A 17022-nucleotide genomic window follows, 5' to 3' on the forward strand; every position below is an offset into this window, starting at 1 on the left:
AGATCTAAAAAACATGTCATATTAGAAACTTTTAGTAGGAGGCTTTTGTTGCCATCCCGCCACCTTTCACTAGATCTTTTCCATGGGATGGGAAGTAGCTTATTTCATTGGTGAGACAAGGAGCGTATGGCTTTCACTAGCCTCATTTATGTACGGCACTGTGTTAATGTGGCTGCCCAAATCAATATTAGGTTTGTTGGAATATAGGCCAAGATATGGCTAGCTGGATGCTCTGCAGATCCAAGCAGTCTGACATGTGGATCCCAAGGCCTATATATGAGAGGAAAAAAGTCAAAAAGCATTTTAGCCACAGGTCCAAGCTGTATTCTCCACAGCAATACATTAACAGATTAACAATGGCTGATAATTTGATTACTATTTTACACTTTTATCTCTACCCCAGAGAGGAGAGGAACATAATTCATTCTTCCCCATTGGAACTGTCAACTTTTACTTGGCGAAGAGAAGACTTAGGACTAACTGTAATTATCTTCAAATATTTAAATCATCGTCAAATAGGAGAAAGAGAATTAGTTATATAGCTCCAGAATGGGAAAAAAAAAAAACTAAACGGGTTGACATCATAGGGAGACAGATTTTGGTCTCATTCATCTATTCATTCATTCACTTTCAAAATTATAATTACGTATATTAATATTAATTAACAATTATTAATCAATCAATCAATTAGACTATATATAATAATATATGTGTGTTTTATATATATATATTAATTTAGTGAGTGAGTGAATGAGACCAAAATCTGCCTCCCTATGATTTCAACTCATTTATTTTATAGATCGATAGATCGATAGATCGATAGATAGATAGATAGATAGATAGATAGTTCAATCTTGAGAATACAAAGGTGGTCTTATAATCCAATAATATTTCTAAACATTATAAATTTCCAAAAATGGAGTGGCCTTTCTTGTGCAGTAGTTAGCTCTCTATCACTGGGTTTGTTCAAGCCAAGATCAGACATATTGTGATATTGTGGGTGGTATTCCTATGTTGGAGAGATATTGGATTAGATGACTCTATGAGTATGCCTGGAAAGCATAAAATTGGAACTGCTCATTGGAAGAGATGAGAAGAGCTAATGCTAGCAAAATAGAATTAGAACCACCCCTCAAGGCACACTTTTGTTTTTCATGGATAATCTAATAAACTATTGAACTTGATTTTAAATATTCATAACAAGTGGCAAAGAACTGTGAAGGTTGCCACATGGGAAAGAGCTGATATTATTTTTATTTCTCTTCTGCAAGTTGACCTATAGTACTTCCAATTAAGTAACAATAATGGGATCCTAAATGCAATACAGTTGATGAATGATGACGACATATATTTCTAGTTGTTTAGTAAATGCTATTATGAATTGAAATTATGTTTTAGTTTACTTGTTTGATCAAGCCATCAACAACTTTGATGAAAATAAAAAGCATTGATTTTTTTCTTTAAAAATAAATAAATAAATAAATAAATAAATAAATAAATAAATAAATAAAATGTCACGGCTTTGTCAGTGAATTTCTGTACAAGCCTGTTATTCCCTGCAATACTGTATGTCCTGTAGCTTGCTGACTGACCTCTATCCATGTTGATGAAGGAGTTGCTTGATGCTGAAGCACTTGGCCTCTCAAACCTGAGTGTCCCTCTGATGCAGCACACGGATGAGTATTTTGGAAATTTCCTCAGCTACTCTGACTGTGCAAAGGTCAACAGCGTGAGTCAAAAATGTCATACTGATAAATAATGGGTGAATAATTTTTCTTCTCCAATTCAGAGCAGAAAATGACTTCCCAACAAAAGGAGTTGAAAATTATCATGTTGCATATTATGCTATTTTAATTGTTTAATCTTTTCCCTGTATTCCCAAAATTCTTTTCACCTTGCACACTGAAGCAATGTCAACTTTTATTCAATGTTTTAAATTGACTATGGTACACTGAACAACAAAGGACGAAATCAAGAGATGCAAATAAAATGCAATTTAATTTTGTTTCATTCTTCTTGAGGGAGAAAAAGTATTATGAAATATTCAAGTCATTGTTTTTTGAAATTAATGATAAGGGATAATAATTCTTATTGAATGAAGTGAACAAAAACTAAACCTGTACTCTAGTTCCATGTTATGGCTAGGTAAAGGGAGAAGGAATAGAAAGAGAAAAGGGAGGAGGCCAGAATGTGTCTTCATCTAGAGAGTGGGCAAAAACAGGTAAGCATACCCACTGGAGAATTCCAGTTTATTAAGATTTGTTTCTGTGTGAGTATGCTTCATCTCAACCACAACTAAAATTATGTACCAATATTATTATTGTGACTCAGAGGAATATATATATATTAGATCATACATATATAAGAATATATATTACATATAAGAATATTGAATGTAAGAATACGTTTTATTGAATATATTGAATATACATATATATATATGCACTACAAATACTATATATAGTGTGTGTGCATGAGTGTATGCATGTGTACCTAGCTATGCATGGTTATATATTTCCAGTTTCCTATCACATCTCAAACTCCCTTTCTTTCTCTTCTTATGAATATCTGTTTGTCAGTGTCTACCTCTATTTATGGAGAAAGAGATGGAAGGTAAGAATGTTTCAGTAGGAAAGTATAGCTCATCCTTTTTCATTTTGCTTATGGGGCTTCAACTATTAAAATGCTGGATGGTTGATTAAAGATTCACATAGTTATTTAACTGACCTGACTTCTAAGCCTTTAGAAGCTTTGCTTTGAATGCATGATGAGTATAGCTCATCAAGTGAGAAATTATTCTCTGGGCTATAGCAGCAGTGACCAAAATAATTTCATCCCAAGGGTGAGATGAAACCAAGTCAAGGGCCAGAGACTTCCCTCAACCATTTTTGCTCAGCATTAATAGTTAAGCTACTCTCAGTGGCAGAAGACATCAAGTTCACCAGGTAAATGTTGCTCCAGTGGAAAAGGCAACTGAAATGAAACATAAGTAACAGGAGCGTGGAAAGCCTACCACAGCACAAATCTTTCAGATTTCAGTAACTCTTTCAGGTAAAATTTTTTTAATAGTCACCCTCTTACTGGCAGTCCTTCTCAAAGACATTTATCCCATTTCCCCCCTTAGGAAGCAGATCATGAGGGACTTCTGATCACTTAATGTTTGGATGGACTCAGGGCAGCCACATTAAGCATTACTAATCGCCATAATGAGATTTAAGAGCAGAGGGACTGACACTCCACTGACCCCAGGGTTGGCCTAATGTTGTCTTTTTAAATAAATTCCTGGTTTCTTTTGTATGAAACTTACATGATCAAGAAATCTGATTTATTTGGGGGAATTGGCCAGTTGACTTCTGGTTACCATATGGTTTCCTAACCATGTTCTCAAGAGACACAATAGAATCATCACAAAGACCCTGTGTCATTTCACACAAGAATCTGAAAACAAATTTATCCAAAGTTGCTTAAGCTGCAATAACCATTAATATTGGCAATTTAAGATAATACTTAAGAAACCAAGATTTATTTATAAACCAAGGTTTATATTATTTTATATGTAAGGAGAAAAATATCACTGATTATATCCCAAGATATAAAGTTGCAACCTTTCCTCAAATAAAAGTGCTTCTCATCTGGTTTCAAGTTTTATCAACGTAGGTGTATATCTGGCCGACATTAACTTAGTCTCAAGTCCTTAATTGTTCTTTCATCTTATGCCCCTGGCTTTTAGTTAAACTCATTAAAAGAAAAAGAATGCTAGTGAATTTGCTATAATTATTGTTCTAGAAAATGATTATCTCTTATAAAAATACTATAAGTAAATTATCTTTTAGAATTCAGTTCCAGGACAGATTTTGTTTTTCTTTAGCTAATGGCATGCATTTCTCTTTTTCAGTTACCACTGCTGTGTAGCTTATGATGTTCTTAGATGTCAGGAAATTCAGAGACCAAATCTGATGCCCAGTCAAAGAGGTTAAGCATACTTATTTTCCCTTATTTTTGGTCCTAATTTTCTATTTTTATTTTATTTACTTGAGTGTGTACTTTTTGGTTGTTCTTCATATTATTCTGGAAATAAAGCAGAGTCAAAAGAAAGCCAATAAAGAAGAAGAATTAAAATGATAGGGTAAGTGAAAAACATATTGCATGCTATCATATCAGTTAAAATCAATGAGGGCAGAAGAAAGCATACCTGAGTTCCTTAGTTCCTCACTGCTATACTGATAGAGGAGGTCATACACGCCCCCCAGGGAGCCAAAGGTGAAATAGTGAGTCCCGAAGTCATCAAATACCCGGCCATACAAAGCAGAGTTGTATTCTAGAGGCAGATGGTTAAGTGCTTTCAAAAAGACATCAGAAAGCTGCAGATCTTTAGTTTTCATTGTGAAGTTTGAGACTTTCATCACTTTATGGATCCTAATAAAATTAGAATCCTAAATGGAAAAGGAAAAAACAGTAAAAAAAAAAAAAAAACAAGATGATTCAAGGTAATGAAAGCTTGAGGTATCAAGCGTTTAAATGTCATCTATTTATCATTAGCTTCCTTCCAACTACAGTATTACAACAATGTTAACTCTCAATAGCATGTTCTCGCATACAAAATTATAATTTTCATTTTATTTTCCAGTACCTTTCCCTGAGATGTTCTTTCAAAGTGTTAGACAAGATTATGTCGACAACGTAAACTGTGACTGAGGCATAGGTTATTCTATGGGAAAGAGATCAATTGTCAGAAAAGTACATCTTTCTCTCTTGATTGTCAATCATGGCTGCATTCTTACTGAATTTTTATTTAGAAGGCCTTGCTAATGCAATTAATTGAAAAACAATTGTGTAATTTTTCAGTGGGAAGTTGTGCAACTGAGTTTCAAGTCACAACTTTGTCACTAACTGGGAAACAGCGTTTAAATTCTCAAGGCCTCTGTTGTCTGTGAAGTGTCTCCTGATGCACAGACGAGGTCTGTGCACCAGGTGATGTTTCAAACCCCTTCAATTCCAAAATGTTATGATTCTAAATTACTTAGGGGGTAAAATTAACCAAAATTATTTATATTCTCTCTTCCACTCATAAGCAGAAATATTTGTTTAAAATTTTTTTTTTTATTAATCGTTTCTTGTTATGTCAGGTTAATTTAGGATTAGGTGGTTGGTATCATGCTGAAAATCTCATTCCCTTGATTGCCCTTCTACCTAGCCACTGAGTTTTATGAGTGCATTCATGTATACTATTCTTTTTTTTAAATTCTATATACTTTATCTGATATCTCAATTTTTGCAAATTGTAGTGTTTGAGTAATAGTAACAGAGAGAGGAGCATATTTTAGCAAAAGAATTTTATTGTAGCAGTAAATTGTTAAACAGCCATCTTCCTGTATGTTTTAATGATGGCACAAAATGACTGCTAACACAAAAGAAAAAAATAATCACAGATTTGAAAAAGTCATAATTTATCCTCTGCCCTCTCTCTTTTCCTTTCTTTCTTCCTCCTCCCACTCCTTCCCTCCTTCCTACCTTCTTGCCTTCAATACATTTACTGCTCCGCTATCTCAGATGCTGTGGACGCAGACGTGAACAACGCAAAGTTCGTGTCTTTGCCCAGCTTACATTTTAGTAAATGTCCATTAATTCTATTTTTAAGTTTAATACTTCAATTTTTTTTTATAGAACCATGTCTTTCAAAAGTTGGAGGGGTGTTGTACTTTTAGTAAGAATCACACTCACTCCCTGAGTATCTGAAATACCTGTTCAGATATGGATGTTAAAACGGGCAGTTCAAAATTTCCAGGTTGCTTTAAAAACTAAATTGTGGAAAAATACAAGTGAAATTTGGGTAACTCAACTTAGCATAACCCCTCCACAGTGTTCCACTTGCCAGCGCCTGATGGCTGAAAGTGGCTATTTTAGACTAAAAAATTATGTGACAGTAGATTATTAACCACGTATGATCTATTTCAACATTTTTTGAGATCTTGCTTTATTTTCACCATCTTTTTGTGGGTTCAGTTTTGGAAAGTAATTCAGAAAGGCACTGCATCTTACTGCAATAACTGGCATTTTCTCCAACAAATGTTTAATCAGATCTATGACTGACAAAATAAATAAATAAAGCATTAAGCTCCACTGAAGGCCTTGGATTAATTTTCAAATTTGTGGTACCTTGTTTTCACTATTTGAAGACTTAAGGTTGCAGTAGCATTTTCTATTTAACCTGAGATTTCCTTATTCTGTTCAGATCTAATCAAAGATCTTGGGTTGAACCGTATGAAGTTGACAATTTTGTAAGTCAAAAATTGTTGACTATCAGCAGTTTCATAGGGTCCAACCTGATACTGTGAATAGCCCGAAATATTTCCACCTTAGGGCAGACCATTAGAGGATCAAATAACAGCTGTTTACCTACAGATAAAGGTTTTACAGATGTTCTCTAACATGTTTGAAACATTTATAAACCAATTCTGTGAAGCAAATCTTAATGTCGAGACTGATATATATGTCTCTTTCAACATCTCCATTTCCCTCCCCATCTTTGACTATATTTTTAGGCATTTATTTCCAATCCTGGATATGACATCAGAGTGAGCTGGGGGACTTAAAAATAAAAGCCAGAATCACATGCCCAACCCCACATATTCTGATTCAGTAAAGTAAGGGAAGGGCCTGGGGTGTGTATTTTTACTTCCTAGTAATTCTGACACTAACTTGTCTTAAGAATATAATTTGGTAAATTTGAGGTACACTATATGGCCCATTTAAAACTGAACTAACAATCTATGTTATAAAAGGAATTTCTTTTATTCTCTCTTTTTTTTACACGTTCCTATCACCAGAGCTGTACTCTTTCCACAGTTTGTTGAAATTATGAATAAATGTATGAATGAATAAGCAAATAGAATAAAATGTAAATAAGAATAGTGGACAAAAATCAGACATACTGATTTCAATTCCCAACTCTGGCATTTACTCACTGTAAAATCACGGAAGCCACTTAGCTTCTTCAACTTTAGTGTAGTGTCTGACACATGCTTGGTATTTGATAAATGAATCAAAACAAATATATGGACTTCAATTTATTCATCTGCAAAATGGCGTTAAAAATATCTACTCTGATTACCTTGTAGTGTTCTTTTGAAGATAAATGAAATGCTCAGGAAATTTATCTATAAAGTGCAATAAGGGCTTATATTCATATAAGTGTATGAATAGATTAATAAAGATCTGAGGGGCACTATAGTTAAGGCAGGAGGAGCATAAATTGGTGGCCTCCAGGAGCTGGTCCTATTGGTGTGAGTGTTGGTACCTCTGTCTATTCTTTTCACCTCCCTCCTCAGGTTCTATGATTTGTGGCTCACTCTCCCCATTCGTCTCTTTGGAACTAACAAATACTACTTAGAGTGGTGCTTCTAGTGAGGAACAGATACTATTTTAAAAGACACTTGTAAATGGTTAAAAATGTCAAATAGAAGTCTATCCTCTAAACCATTTAAGAGTTGGAAGACATATCCAGAAGGTTTAACATGCAAAGAATAGGAGAAAAAGGAAAAGATGAAGAAAGATTAATGGATGAAGACGTATCTTTACATATTGAAAGCATTTCATAAGTTCCTGGCAAGATTAATAGGAAAAGTCCAATACTTAGATATAACCTAAATTCTAAGCATAAAAAATTATAAATTTCCAGACAGAGAGAACAAAATAAAGAAAATAAGCTCAGCATGTGATTTTTCCTATGCAACAATGGAAATTAGAAGACAGTGGAATAACATCTACCCACTATCAAGAGAAGAAGACTATGGTCCAAGATTCCTACATCCAACCAAGATATTCTTTATCTTCCTTGCTCAGGGAAAAGGTAGGCATTTTTAGATATATAAAGATTTAGGAAATATATGTTGCATGTACCCTACCTGAGGAAAATACTAAAAATATGACAATTGAATGAGAACAAGGATATCAAAAAAGGGAAGATGAGAGAAGAGGAAATGGTGAGGAGTAAATGGGATATACATATATCTGCACACACACATAAATATATATATAAAATATAGCACAAATATAAAATACAGGTTATGTACGTCAAATTTGTACGTTATATGAAGAATCTTTAAATGAAGACAAGAGTCATAATAAAATACAAATGAACATATATAACATAAATATAAATACAAAACAATCCCTACACATAGCTTGGAACACAAAGGTTTTGAACTATCTCAATAAAACTGAGGTTTTGGAGGCCTGTGATGATAGGGAGTAGAGAAGTAAATGTGTTCTTAAGGAGACAGTGAGGATGGGAGGTGGGGAATAGGTAAGTAAAACAACTTTTCAGGGGCTATAGGTATAACTTCATGTGACAGAACAAAAACGTAAGTTTAATTATGCTTGTTAACTAGAGAAAGGTTACTACAAGCGGAATTTTAAAGTTTAGTAGAAACTTCCAAAATGACCAAAAAGATAAAAAGGAGGTGACAAAGGTGGCAAAACTAAAGAAACAAGAAATAGCAACAAAGTGAAATGAGTAAGAAAAATTAAAGGTGGAAGACATACGATCAAGTATTTCAGTGAGTATACTAAATGTAAGTTGGCTGAATTTCCCCAGCAAAGGCCCGAGACTGTTACACTAAAAAAGCAAAATTCTGTTACATGTAGTTTATAAGAAATACAGTTAAAGGAATAAGACAACAAAAAGTTACTGTAAAGAAAACACAATCATAAACAGAGCGAAACACATGCAAAAAGGATGCATCATCATACATGTATCCTCTATAACTTCTGAAGTGGGATATAACAACAAAAAAAAGTAATACTATTTAAATCTGTTTTTAGAAATCTTACTGAGTTGATATGAAAACTCTCCTCTTCTCATTGCATGATTGCTGGTATTGGTATTAATTTCCAGGAAAGAATAAAAAGATCAAGAACCATTTTGTTACCTTTTTGTGGGAGGCTTGAATAGCTTGCTTGAAGGCAGAATTATGGGTGGAGATTTGACTTTTGTTTGAGGAATAAAAAATTGGTGCATAACTATTGCTGTCCTGTACGCCCAAAGCTAAGCCTTGTTGATTTTCATTCTTTCCAGGAGGAATTAGATCCTTGTAGAAATCTGTTTCCAAATCATCTTCTTCAGTTTGTACCTGGAGAAAAATCCATATGAAATAAAACATAACTTAGAGAATACTAGAGCTACTGTGAAGATCTAATGCCATGACCATTCTTTCTTTTATGCATTCAATAAATATTTGCTGAGGACTCATCTTGCTAGAGAACAAGGAATAATGTTAGTTCTTGACTTCGGGGAGTCAATAGTTTAATTAGGAAGAAAAACAATCACAGACACTTAATTCAATGTGGACAGTGTTGTGCTGCCAATGGGATTGCCACAAATATATAAAACCCAGAGAGGCAATACCAGGAAAGGCTTGCTCAAGGAAATGACTTCTAAACTGTGAGTTAATGAGGTGATAAGCAATGAGGACTATTTTCAGTCTGCCTATGAATTTAATGCAGTTTGCAGTTTAGCTTAACGTATCTTTCAGAAAATTGAGGCCTAGAAAAGGGGAGGGCAAATCATGTCTACCCTGCTCTGGTTCTATCCCCATCCCCTTAGCCTTATTCAGTGTTGGGCATCAGCACTCTACTCGCCATGTCTGCAAGGCAGAGGACAAATAATAGATTGGTTCTGCCTGGTGGGGGGTTATCAGTCTTCACTGACTTGGTCTGGGAAGAAGAGAAAAAGCCAGTGGGACTTGACTTGAGCTGTGAGTGGAGCAGGGTATTTTCCAAGTACAAGTTAAATCCCTGTTATGGTTATATTGGAAAGAAGAGAACAATGGATGATTTTTAAGTCACAAAGTGGATTGACCGAAGAGTATTTCTTTATGTTAAAGATACTTGTCTGGTTTGCAATGGAAAAATCTCTTCTTGTTTTAAAATATTCAGTATTAAAATACACTGTGAGGCAAACCACACATCACAATGAAATAGCTTGCACAATCAGTCAAGGAAAGACAAAATAACCCAGCTGCAAAAGAGTGTGGCTCAACGGTAAAATATGGCCCGAAGTTCAATGTTACCTTCAGATATTGCAGTGCATGCTAGTTAGTGTTTAAAATGTCCACAAACGAAGCTCTTCAGTTGACAACGAAGCAATACAATCGTGTTTAAATATAGTCGCTGGCATTTCTCTACAGAAGTCAGACTACAAATACTTTGTTTTATAAATTAGCTCTTACATGAGAAACTATGTCAGTCTAAAGAAAAACATATTACCATGTAAGGAAAGGGACTTGAGTATCCCGGGCAGAAATTCAGAGAAAATCTGTTACTTGTAAAACTGTAAGAAGTAGATGCTTGCTGAGAAGATAGGCAGCATATTTTTTTGGAAATTATTGTATTTTGAAAGTAAGCTTATCAATTGGTTGTTTAGGAGCTAGAACGCATCCTCCAACATTACAATATTATATGTAAATGTTTGGGTTTTAGCTCTGTCCACAAAGCCTATTCAATACAATACATCTTAAGAGTAGTTCCATCATTGACAGAATTTCCGATTTTATTGTTTCTTTGGATAAAAGTATCTTCTGAGTTCCTATTCAGGACACCAGCAAGACCTCTTCCACCTCTCTAGGTGTTGGTGGCCCCTGGGGTCAGAATCTTCTGGATCTGTGGGGAGATAGAGGGTAGTTTCTTTACCTGGTCAGAAGTCCCTTGTGACGCTTGTCAATTCTACCTCCAGGCTGAGATGGGATTTCTCAGGGTAAGTCTTCCAAAAGGTGTTTGAATTTGGCAGTTGGACCCCAAGGACATTCCCCACACTCATTAAGATACATGTGAGATGGCTTTAGATTGAGTTTATCAAATTGGAAAATGCCTGTAGTTTATATGTATAAAAGTTTTTTAAACGAAATATTAAATGACTTTTTCTGAACCTATACTATCCATAAAAATGGTCTCAGAAATGATTAGACATTCTGAAATCCTCTCCAGCATGTCAGATTTTTATGCATGTATGTTATCATTAAAATCATGTCTTGCCTGTTTCTCTCACCATAAATTAAATGAAATAGATTGTTTACTTAGTTCAACAAGTATGGAGCACTCATCATGTGTAAGGCACTGGGCTAGATTCTGGGAGTAGGTGGGATGCTGCTCGTTGCCACTTATGCAAACAAACAGAAAACCAAACCAACTAATAAAATGGGAAAGAAGTTATGCAGAGCTACCCCCATTATACTTAGATTCATCTTGATTTTTTTAGAAGCCACGCACTCTTTTCTGTCTAAATTTTCTGGTTACCTGAAAGAACTAGCTATGGTGGGAGAAAATTCTGAATAAATCAAACCATTTATCTGTGGGGATATGTTACAGCTGTATGTTCACTGAAGAAGGCATGGACTCTGGAGTTTGGGAAACCTGGACTTGAATCTCTAATCCACTACTCACCACCAGCTATTTGACTTTGGGCAATTTAGTGACTGTAGTTTTTTCATCTGTAAATTGATGATAATAACACTCACCTCATTGGGTTGTGGAAGGATTAAACACCAACACATAATAGGTGATAGAACATCTTCGTTATGTTTTTTTTCTGCCCCTTCATTTATCACTAAGTTTTCATTGGAAATTTAGCTTATAATCACCATTGGCATTGGAGTGCTGCCATGATAGGCTGTCATACCTCGAAGTTGACATTTTCCAGATTGGCCGGAACTCGGTATGGATTACTTGCTTTACTGCTTTTGACAGTTTTACATATTCCTCCAGTGAAAGAGTTATCAAGGACTTCTCCTCTGGGCTCTCCTGCCAGAAAATGAAACCTAGAAACAAAGTAATTTTCAAGAATTCAATAGATGTAGAGCAATCTTTAAAATTTACCTTACTTATATGAAAGAAATTCTTCTTTCAGACATTTTTGACTCATGACAAATGACTTGAAGGAAAGCTCATTTTTTTTCTAGGCTATAGTGAAGCATCCAGAAAGGGCTGGAAGCCAAAACTCAGCTCTTCTGGCTCTGTTAGGTTCTCCTTATGCCACTGACTAAATTGTTGTGGGCTTTCAACATGAAATAAAATTTGGGTTTATAATTATTTCATGACTTACAAAACCAGTGCAAACTCTGGAAGCAGATTATGAAATAAATTATTACATAATTAATGCCATTCCGAGTCCACTTCCTTCAGTATGATACAATAAAGGAATTCTTATAGAGAGCTAATAATGAAATAGTAATAGCAATATTTTAATAGAATTGTAATAATATTATTATTGTTTCATTAGTAACTGTAATAATATTTAAAATTTATTTAGCAGATGCTTATATACTAGTTACTATAAGTCAAGCACTGTTTGGCCTATATTTAATATTTATATTATATTTATTTAATATTCATTATATCCTTGTGATATAGATATAATTATTACACCTTTTTACAAATAAGGAAGTTGAAGCACGTAGAGATTAATTAGTTGAGCACCAATCAAGTATTTAAGAGATTGTTTTGTGGTAGATGAAAAATTTATCCAGGGTGCAAATAGTTTTCCAAATTCTTATAGATATTAACTTTTATTCTGTGAAAAAAGGAAGTTTTGTGTCAAAAAGTTTGGTAATACTGGATTACATATGATGAGATAATAGAAAATATATATATTGGTTTTTGCCTCCAGTTCCTGGCACAGAGCTCCTAAAATTCTTTTGATTTCCTAAGTGAGAAGAGCACTAGGAGCATCTTCTGTTGTAATATTTGGTCTTTGACCCTGGTTCCTGACACAGGGCACCTAAATCCCTTGGAATTTCCTGGGTGAAAGCAGCGTCTTTTGTTCTAATGAGGTGACTCTTGGTGGGCCCCTGGATGGGGGTGGGTCACCAGAAAGACTAAGCCTTGACTGAAGCTTGGACTTTTTTTTTTTTTTGGTGAGGAAGATTGGCCCTAAGCTAAAATCTGTGCCAATTTTCGTCTATTTTGTGTATGGGACACCACCACAGCATGGCTTGAGGAGCATTGTGTAGGTCCATGCCTGGGATCTGAACCCGTGAACCCCGGGCCACAGAAGTGGAACACATGAATTTAACCACTATGCCACCAGGTCAGGCCCTGAAGCTTAGATTTTTCAGCCCCACCCTCCCTTCTCCAGAGAAGGGGGTTTAATGGAGTAAAGTATCTATCAGGCCTACATGATGAAGCCTCCATAAAAACCCCAAATGTACTGGGTTCAGAGAGCTTCTGGGTTGGTGAATACATGGAGGCGCTGGGAGAGTAGTGCTCCGGGAGAGGGCATGGAAGCTTCGTGCCCCTTCCCGCATATTTTGCCCCACTCATCTCTTCTATCAGGATATTCATCTGTATCTTTTATCATATCCTTTTATAATAAACACGTGAACAGTAAGGAAACTGTTTTAATGAGTTCTGTGAGCCACTCTAGCAAATTAAACCCAAGGAGGGGTTTGTGGGAACCTCTGGCGTGTCAGAAGCACAGGTGACAACCTGGACTTGACAGTGGCATCTGAAGTCTTGTGGGACTGGGCCCTTAACCTGTGGGATCTGGCTGGCACTATCTACCTGGAGTTAAATTGTAGGACCTGCAGCTGGTGTCACAGGGAATCACTTGGTGGGGGAAACCCCCACACATCTGGTACCGGAAGTGTCACGAGTGTGATAGTAGTGTGAGAGCGAAAGAGGTGCCTGGGAGGAGAACTGGTGTGTGAATTGTATCTCCATGAAGCTGTTAATAAAAGGAAGTGACTCCTGTGGGTTCTGTAAGATGTGTCTCATACTCAGATGGCTGCAAGCACAAATCAAGGTTTGTTCTCATCCATGTTTGTTTTTTTGTTCTTTGTTTTTTTGTGAGGCAGACTGGCTCTGAGCTAACATCCAATGCCAATCCTCCTCTTTCTGCTGAGGAAGATTCACCCCGAGCTAACATCTGTGCCCATCTTCCTCTATTTTGTATATGGGACGCCGCCACAGCATGGCTTGATGAGTGGTGCGTCAGTCCACGCCCGGCAGCTGGGCCTGTAAACCCCGTGCTGCCAAAGAGGAGTGTGCGAACTTAATCGCTACACCACCGGGCTTGCCCCCATGTTGTCATCCATATTTGAATTTGTATCAATGGGTATTTGAGAGAAAAAGTATGAGAAGCTGGTCTGGGAAGAACTTTCTCAACTGCTTAAGTTAGCATGATAGACATAAGTGTTTAAGACTCATTCATTTTTGTTTTCTGAGTTAAGAGGGATAAATGAGGAAAAAAAGAACTGTTGACCTTATGCTGCCTTATGCTGTGTACTTATGAGTCTGCCACAAACAAGAAAAGGCTTGAGAGAAATGGCTCCCAGGTCATAAGGAATCTGTGAAGGTAGCAGCTGCTTGCAGAGAGCCTGAAGATGGGATTTTCGTGGAAGTGGCCCTATCAGAGCACGCTTGAGGAATCTTTTAGATGTTAAGTAAACTATGCAGCAACTTTCAGCTCTATTCTTTATCCTCCTCTCTGTGATATTTAAATTGACTTTAAATATTTTGGTGTTTCAAGTACATCATGGCCTTTAATATTTTAGGTATCTAAAGTGCTTTTATCTAATTTGACATTATGTTTCATATTTTGTAACTTTCCAAATTTAACAAAAAATTATGTTTCTAAATATGTGTTTGTGTGCATGTAGGTATACATCTGTGTGTGTGTGTGTGTGTGTGTGTGTGTGTGTGTATGCATTTGCACCTTAGCTGAGCCTGAGAAAAAACAAAGAGCATGCTATTATTGCCTGATTCTTGCTTCGGGTTTAAGACCTGGTGACTGATGTTGGCAATGTAGGGATGTTGGTATGTCTTGTTAAATTCTTTCTTGGAGAAATGCCATTTAAAAAGAGGTACAGCCACCGAGGAGGCTATCTTTTGTGGGTAGACATGTGTAGGAGAGGGGGTAGAGATTCTAAGGCCAGCAGATTAGAAAGAGATTCCAGTAAGCAGCTCTCAAAACTCTCAGTCCTTGGGGAGGCAAGCAGAGGACTGGCTGTCCTCGAACCAGCAGGTTTTGCTCATTTCTGAGAATCTTTGGGACAACAGCTCTGGTTGGCAGAGGGCCACACGGTCCTTCTGCCAAAGTACACATAGCATGTGGTCTTCCCCATCTGCGACTCTAGAGTCTAGACCAACTGAGCAAGAGGTGAGTTTGTAACGTCACCCCTCATCAATCAGAACATTAGAAAACGTGATTATCAGTGGGAGTTTTTGGCTGAGGTTTTCTTTCGGAGGAAGAAAAAGAAGGAAACCACTTCTGCACATTGATAAGAAGATGCTTTTGAAACATTCTCATTGAAATCAACTCTAATTAGGAATTCTTAGGGCAGAACTTAAAATCAGTTCGTAGTTATCCAACATACAAATAAGGAAACTGTAGCCCGGAGACGTTCAATAACGTGGTTATGATGTAGTGAGTTAATGTAGAACTAGGTCTAGAATCTGGCTCCCCTTCCTTCCAGACTAATGGCTGTTCCATTTTACTGCTGTCCTTGAGTTTGGTTCAATAGCTTCTGGTTTTTATTTTAATCCAACGAGGTTGTGTTTGCAACTGCTGCTGTTTGTCTCCGGTGCCTCAAGGTTTCATATTATGCAAGTGTGGCAGCATAAGCAAAGACTTAAAAATTTAAGTCCAATACAAAGCAATAAAAGCCTATAGCAAACAATTTGCTTTCTGGCCAAAAATTGAAGAGAGAATTCTTTATCACAGGAACAGGAGAGTACAGGAAATTATCTTTACTGATGTTTTTTTTATGCTTCCAACTAAGGCTTAGTTCTCCTGTGTTCAGTGACTTCTCTTATATTTCCTAAAATTTCCTAAGACATTGGCTCAGTCTAATGAATTTAGAATCCTTTGCCAAATCTCCAATATCCTCATGACCTAAAATAGGAGCATTAGAACTTTTGAGCACTATTTGAAGATTGAGAGGGTTGCATGGTCTACCGAGGTTTCTTCCAGTATATTCCCATTTCTAAAGTGGATATAGTTGTGAACCATAATGAAATGGTGGAAATAACCTGGGTTTTGACGTCTGGATTTGAATCTTGGTTCTACCATTTACTGGTTGGTAGACTTGGACAGGTTAATTAAGCTATCTGAGGCTCAGTTTCCTGGTTTGTAAGTTGAGTGAGTAGAACCAGATGGCAATGCAGGGCTGACCTTCTGCCTTTAAACTGTACTGATGTACCCATGCATCACACAGGCATGTGAGAGGAAGCTTGGACACACTAGCCATGTTCATGTCACCTCTTACCCTCTTACCTTTTCACACCATTGGTTTTTATTGCCCTCTTTTTTCTGTTTCTAACTCCTTTCCTTCTGGCTTTGTCTCCCTTTACTAACTCAGAGCTTGCCTGTCACACCTGAATACTGGTTCTGCTTCTTTAGCGTTTTGACTGTTTTTGTGTGTGTGTGAGGAAGATCAGCCCCGAGCTAGCACGCATGCTAATCCTCCTCTTTTTGCTGAGGAAGACTGGCTCTGAGCTAACATCTATTGCCAATCCTCCTCCTTTTTTCCCCAAAGCCCCAGTAGACAGTTGTATGTCATAGTTGCACATCCTTCTAGTTGCTGTATGTGGGACGCGGCCTCAGCGTGGCCGGAGAAGTGGTGTGTTGGTGCGCGCCCAGGATCCGAACCCGGGCCGCCAGTAGCGGAGCACGCACACTTAACCGCTGAGCCATGGGGCTGGCCCTGTTTTGACTTTTAATACACTCACAAGCATACTTTTCTGACACCCTCTTCCTCCATTATCACTGAGAAACTGCACATTTCTGAGTGGTTACTCACCCATTCAAGACCTAGTCCCAAGAATCCACCCTGGCACCTCCCAGCTTGGCTGGCATCCCACCAGTTTACCCTGATCCACTCCAGAGCTGTCAGAAGGATATATGAGAATTAAAAGAGACACTATTCATGAAGGGCCTATAACATTGCTTGTATGAACTAAGTGTGAAAACGCTGAGTTCTTTTATTCCCTAGGAGTGAGGATCCTGGCCACGTGCTGCCTGAGCCTGGT

General features: G+C 36.9%; 1 protein-coding gene across 1 annotated transcript in view; it reads right to left on the minus strand.

The window, feature by feature from the left end:
- Positions 1 to 17022, minus strand: part of C6 (complement C6) — a 57492-nt gene that overhangs the window by 28411 nt on the left and 12059 nt on the right. Inside the window, exons 6-8 of the mRNA XM_087443038.1 lie at positions 11675 to 11813; positions 8931 to 9131; positions 4193 to 4433 (exon numbers count right to left, since the gene is read on the minus strand). Of these exons, the coding sequence (XP_087299164.1) occupies positions 4193 to 4433; positions 8931 to 9131; positions 11675 to 11813 (581 nt within the window). The remainder of the gene's footprint in view (positions 1 to 4192; positions 4434 to 8930; positions 9132 to 11674; positions 11814 to 17022) is intronic.

Source organism: Ceratotherium simum, chromosome 18 (genome assembly GCF_057802395.1).
Source record: "Ceratotherium simum simum isolate JZ-2026a chromosome 18, ASM5780239v1, whole genome shotgun sequence".
Lineage (NCBI taxonomy): Eukaryota > Metazoa > Chordata > Mammalia > Perissodactyla > Rhinocerotidae > Ceratotherium > Ceratotherium simum.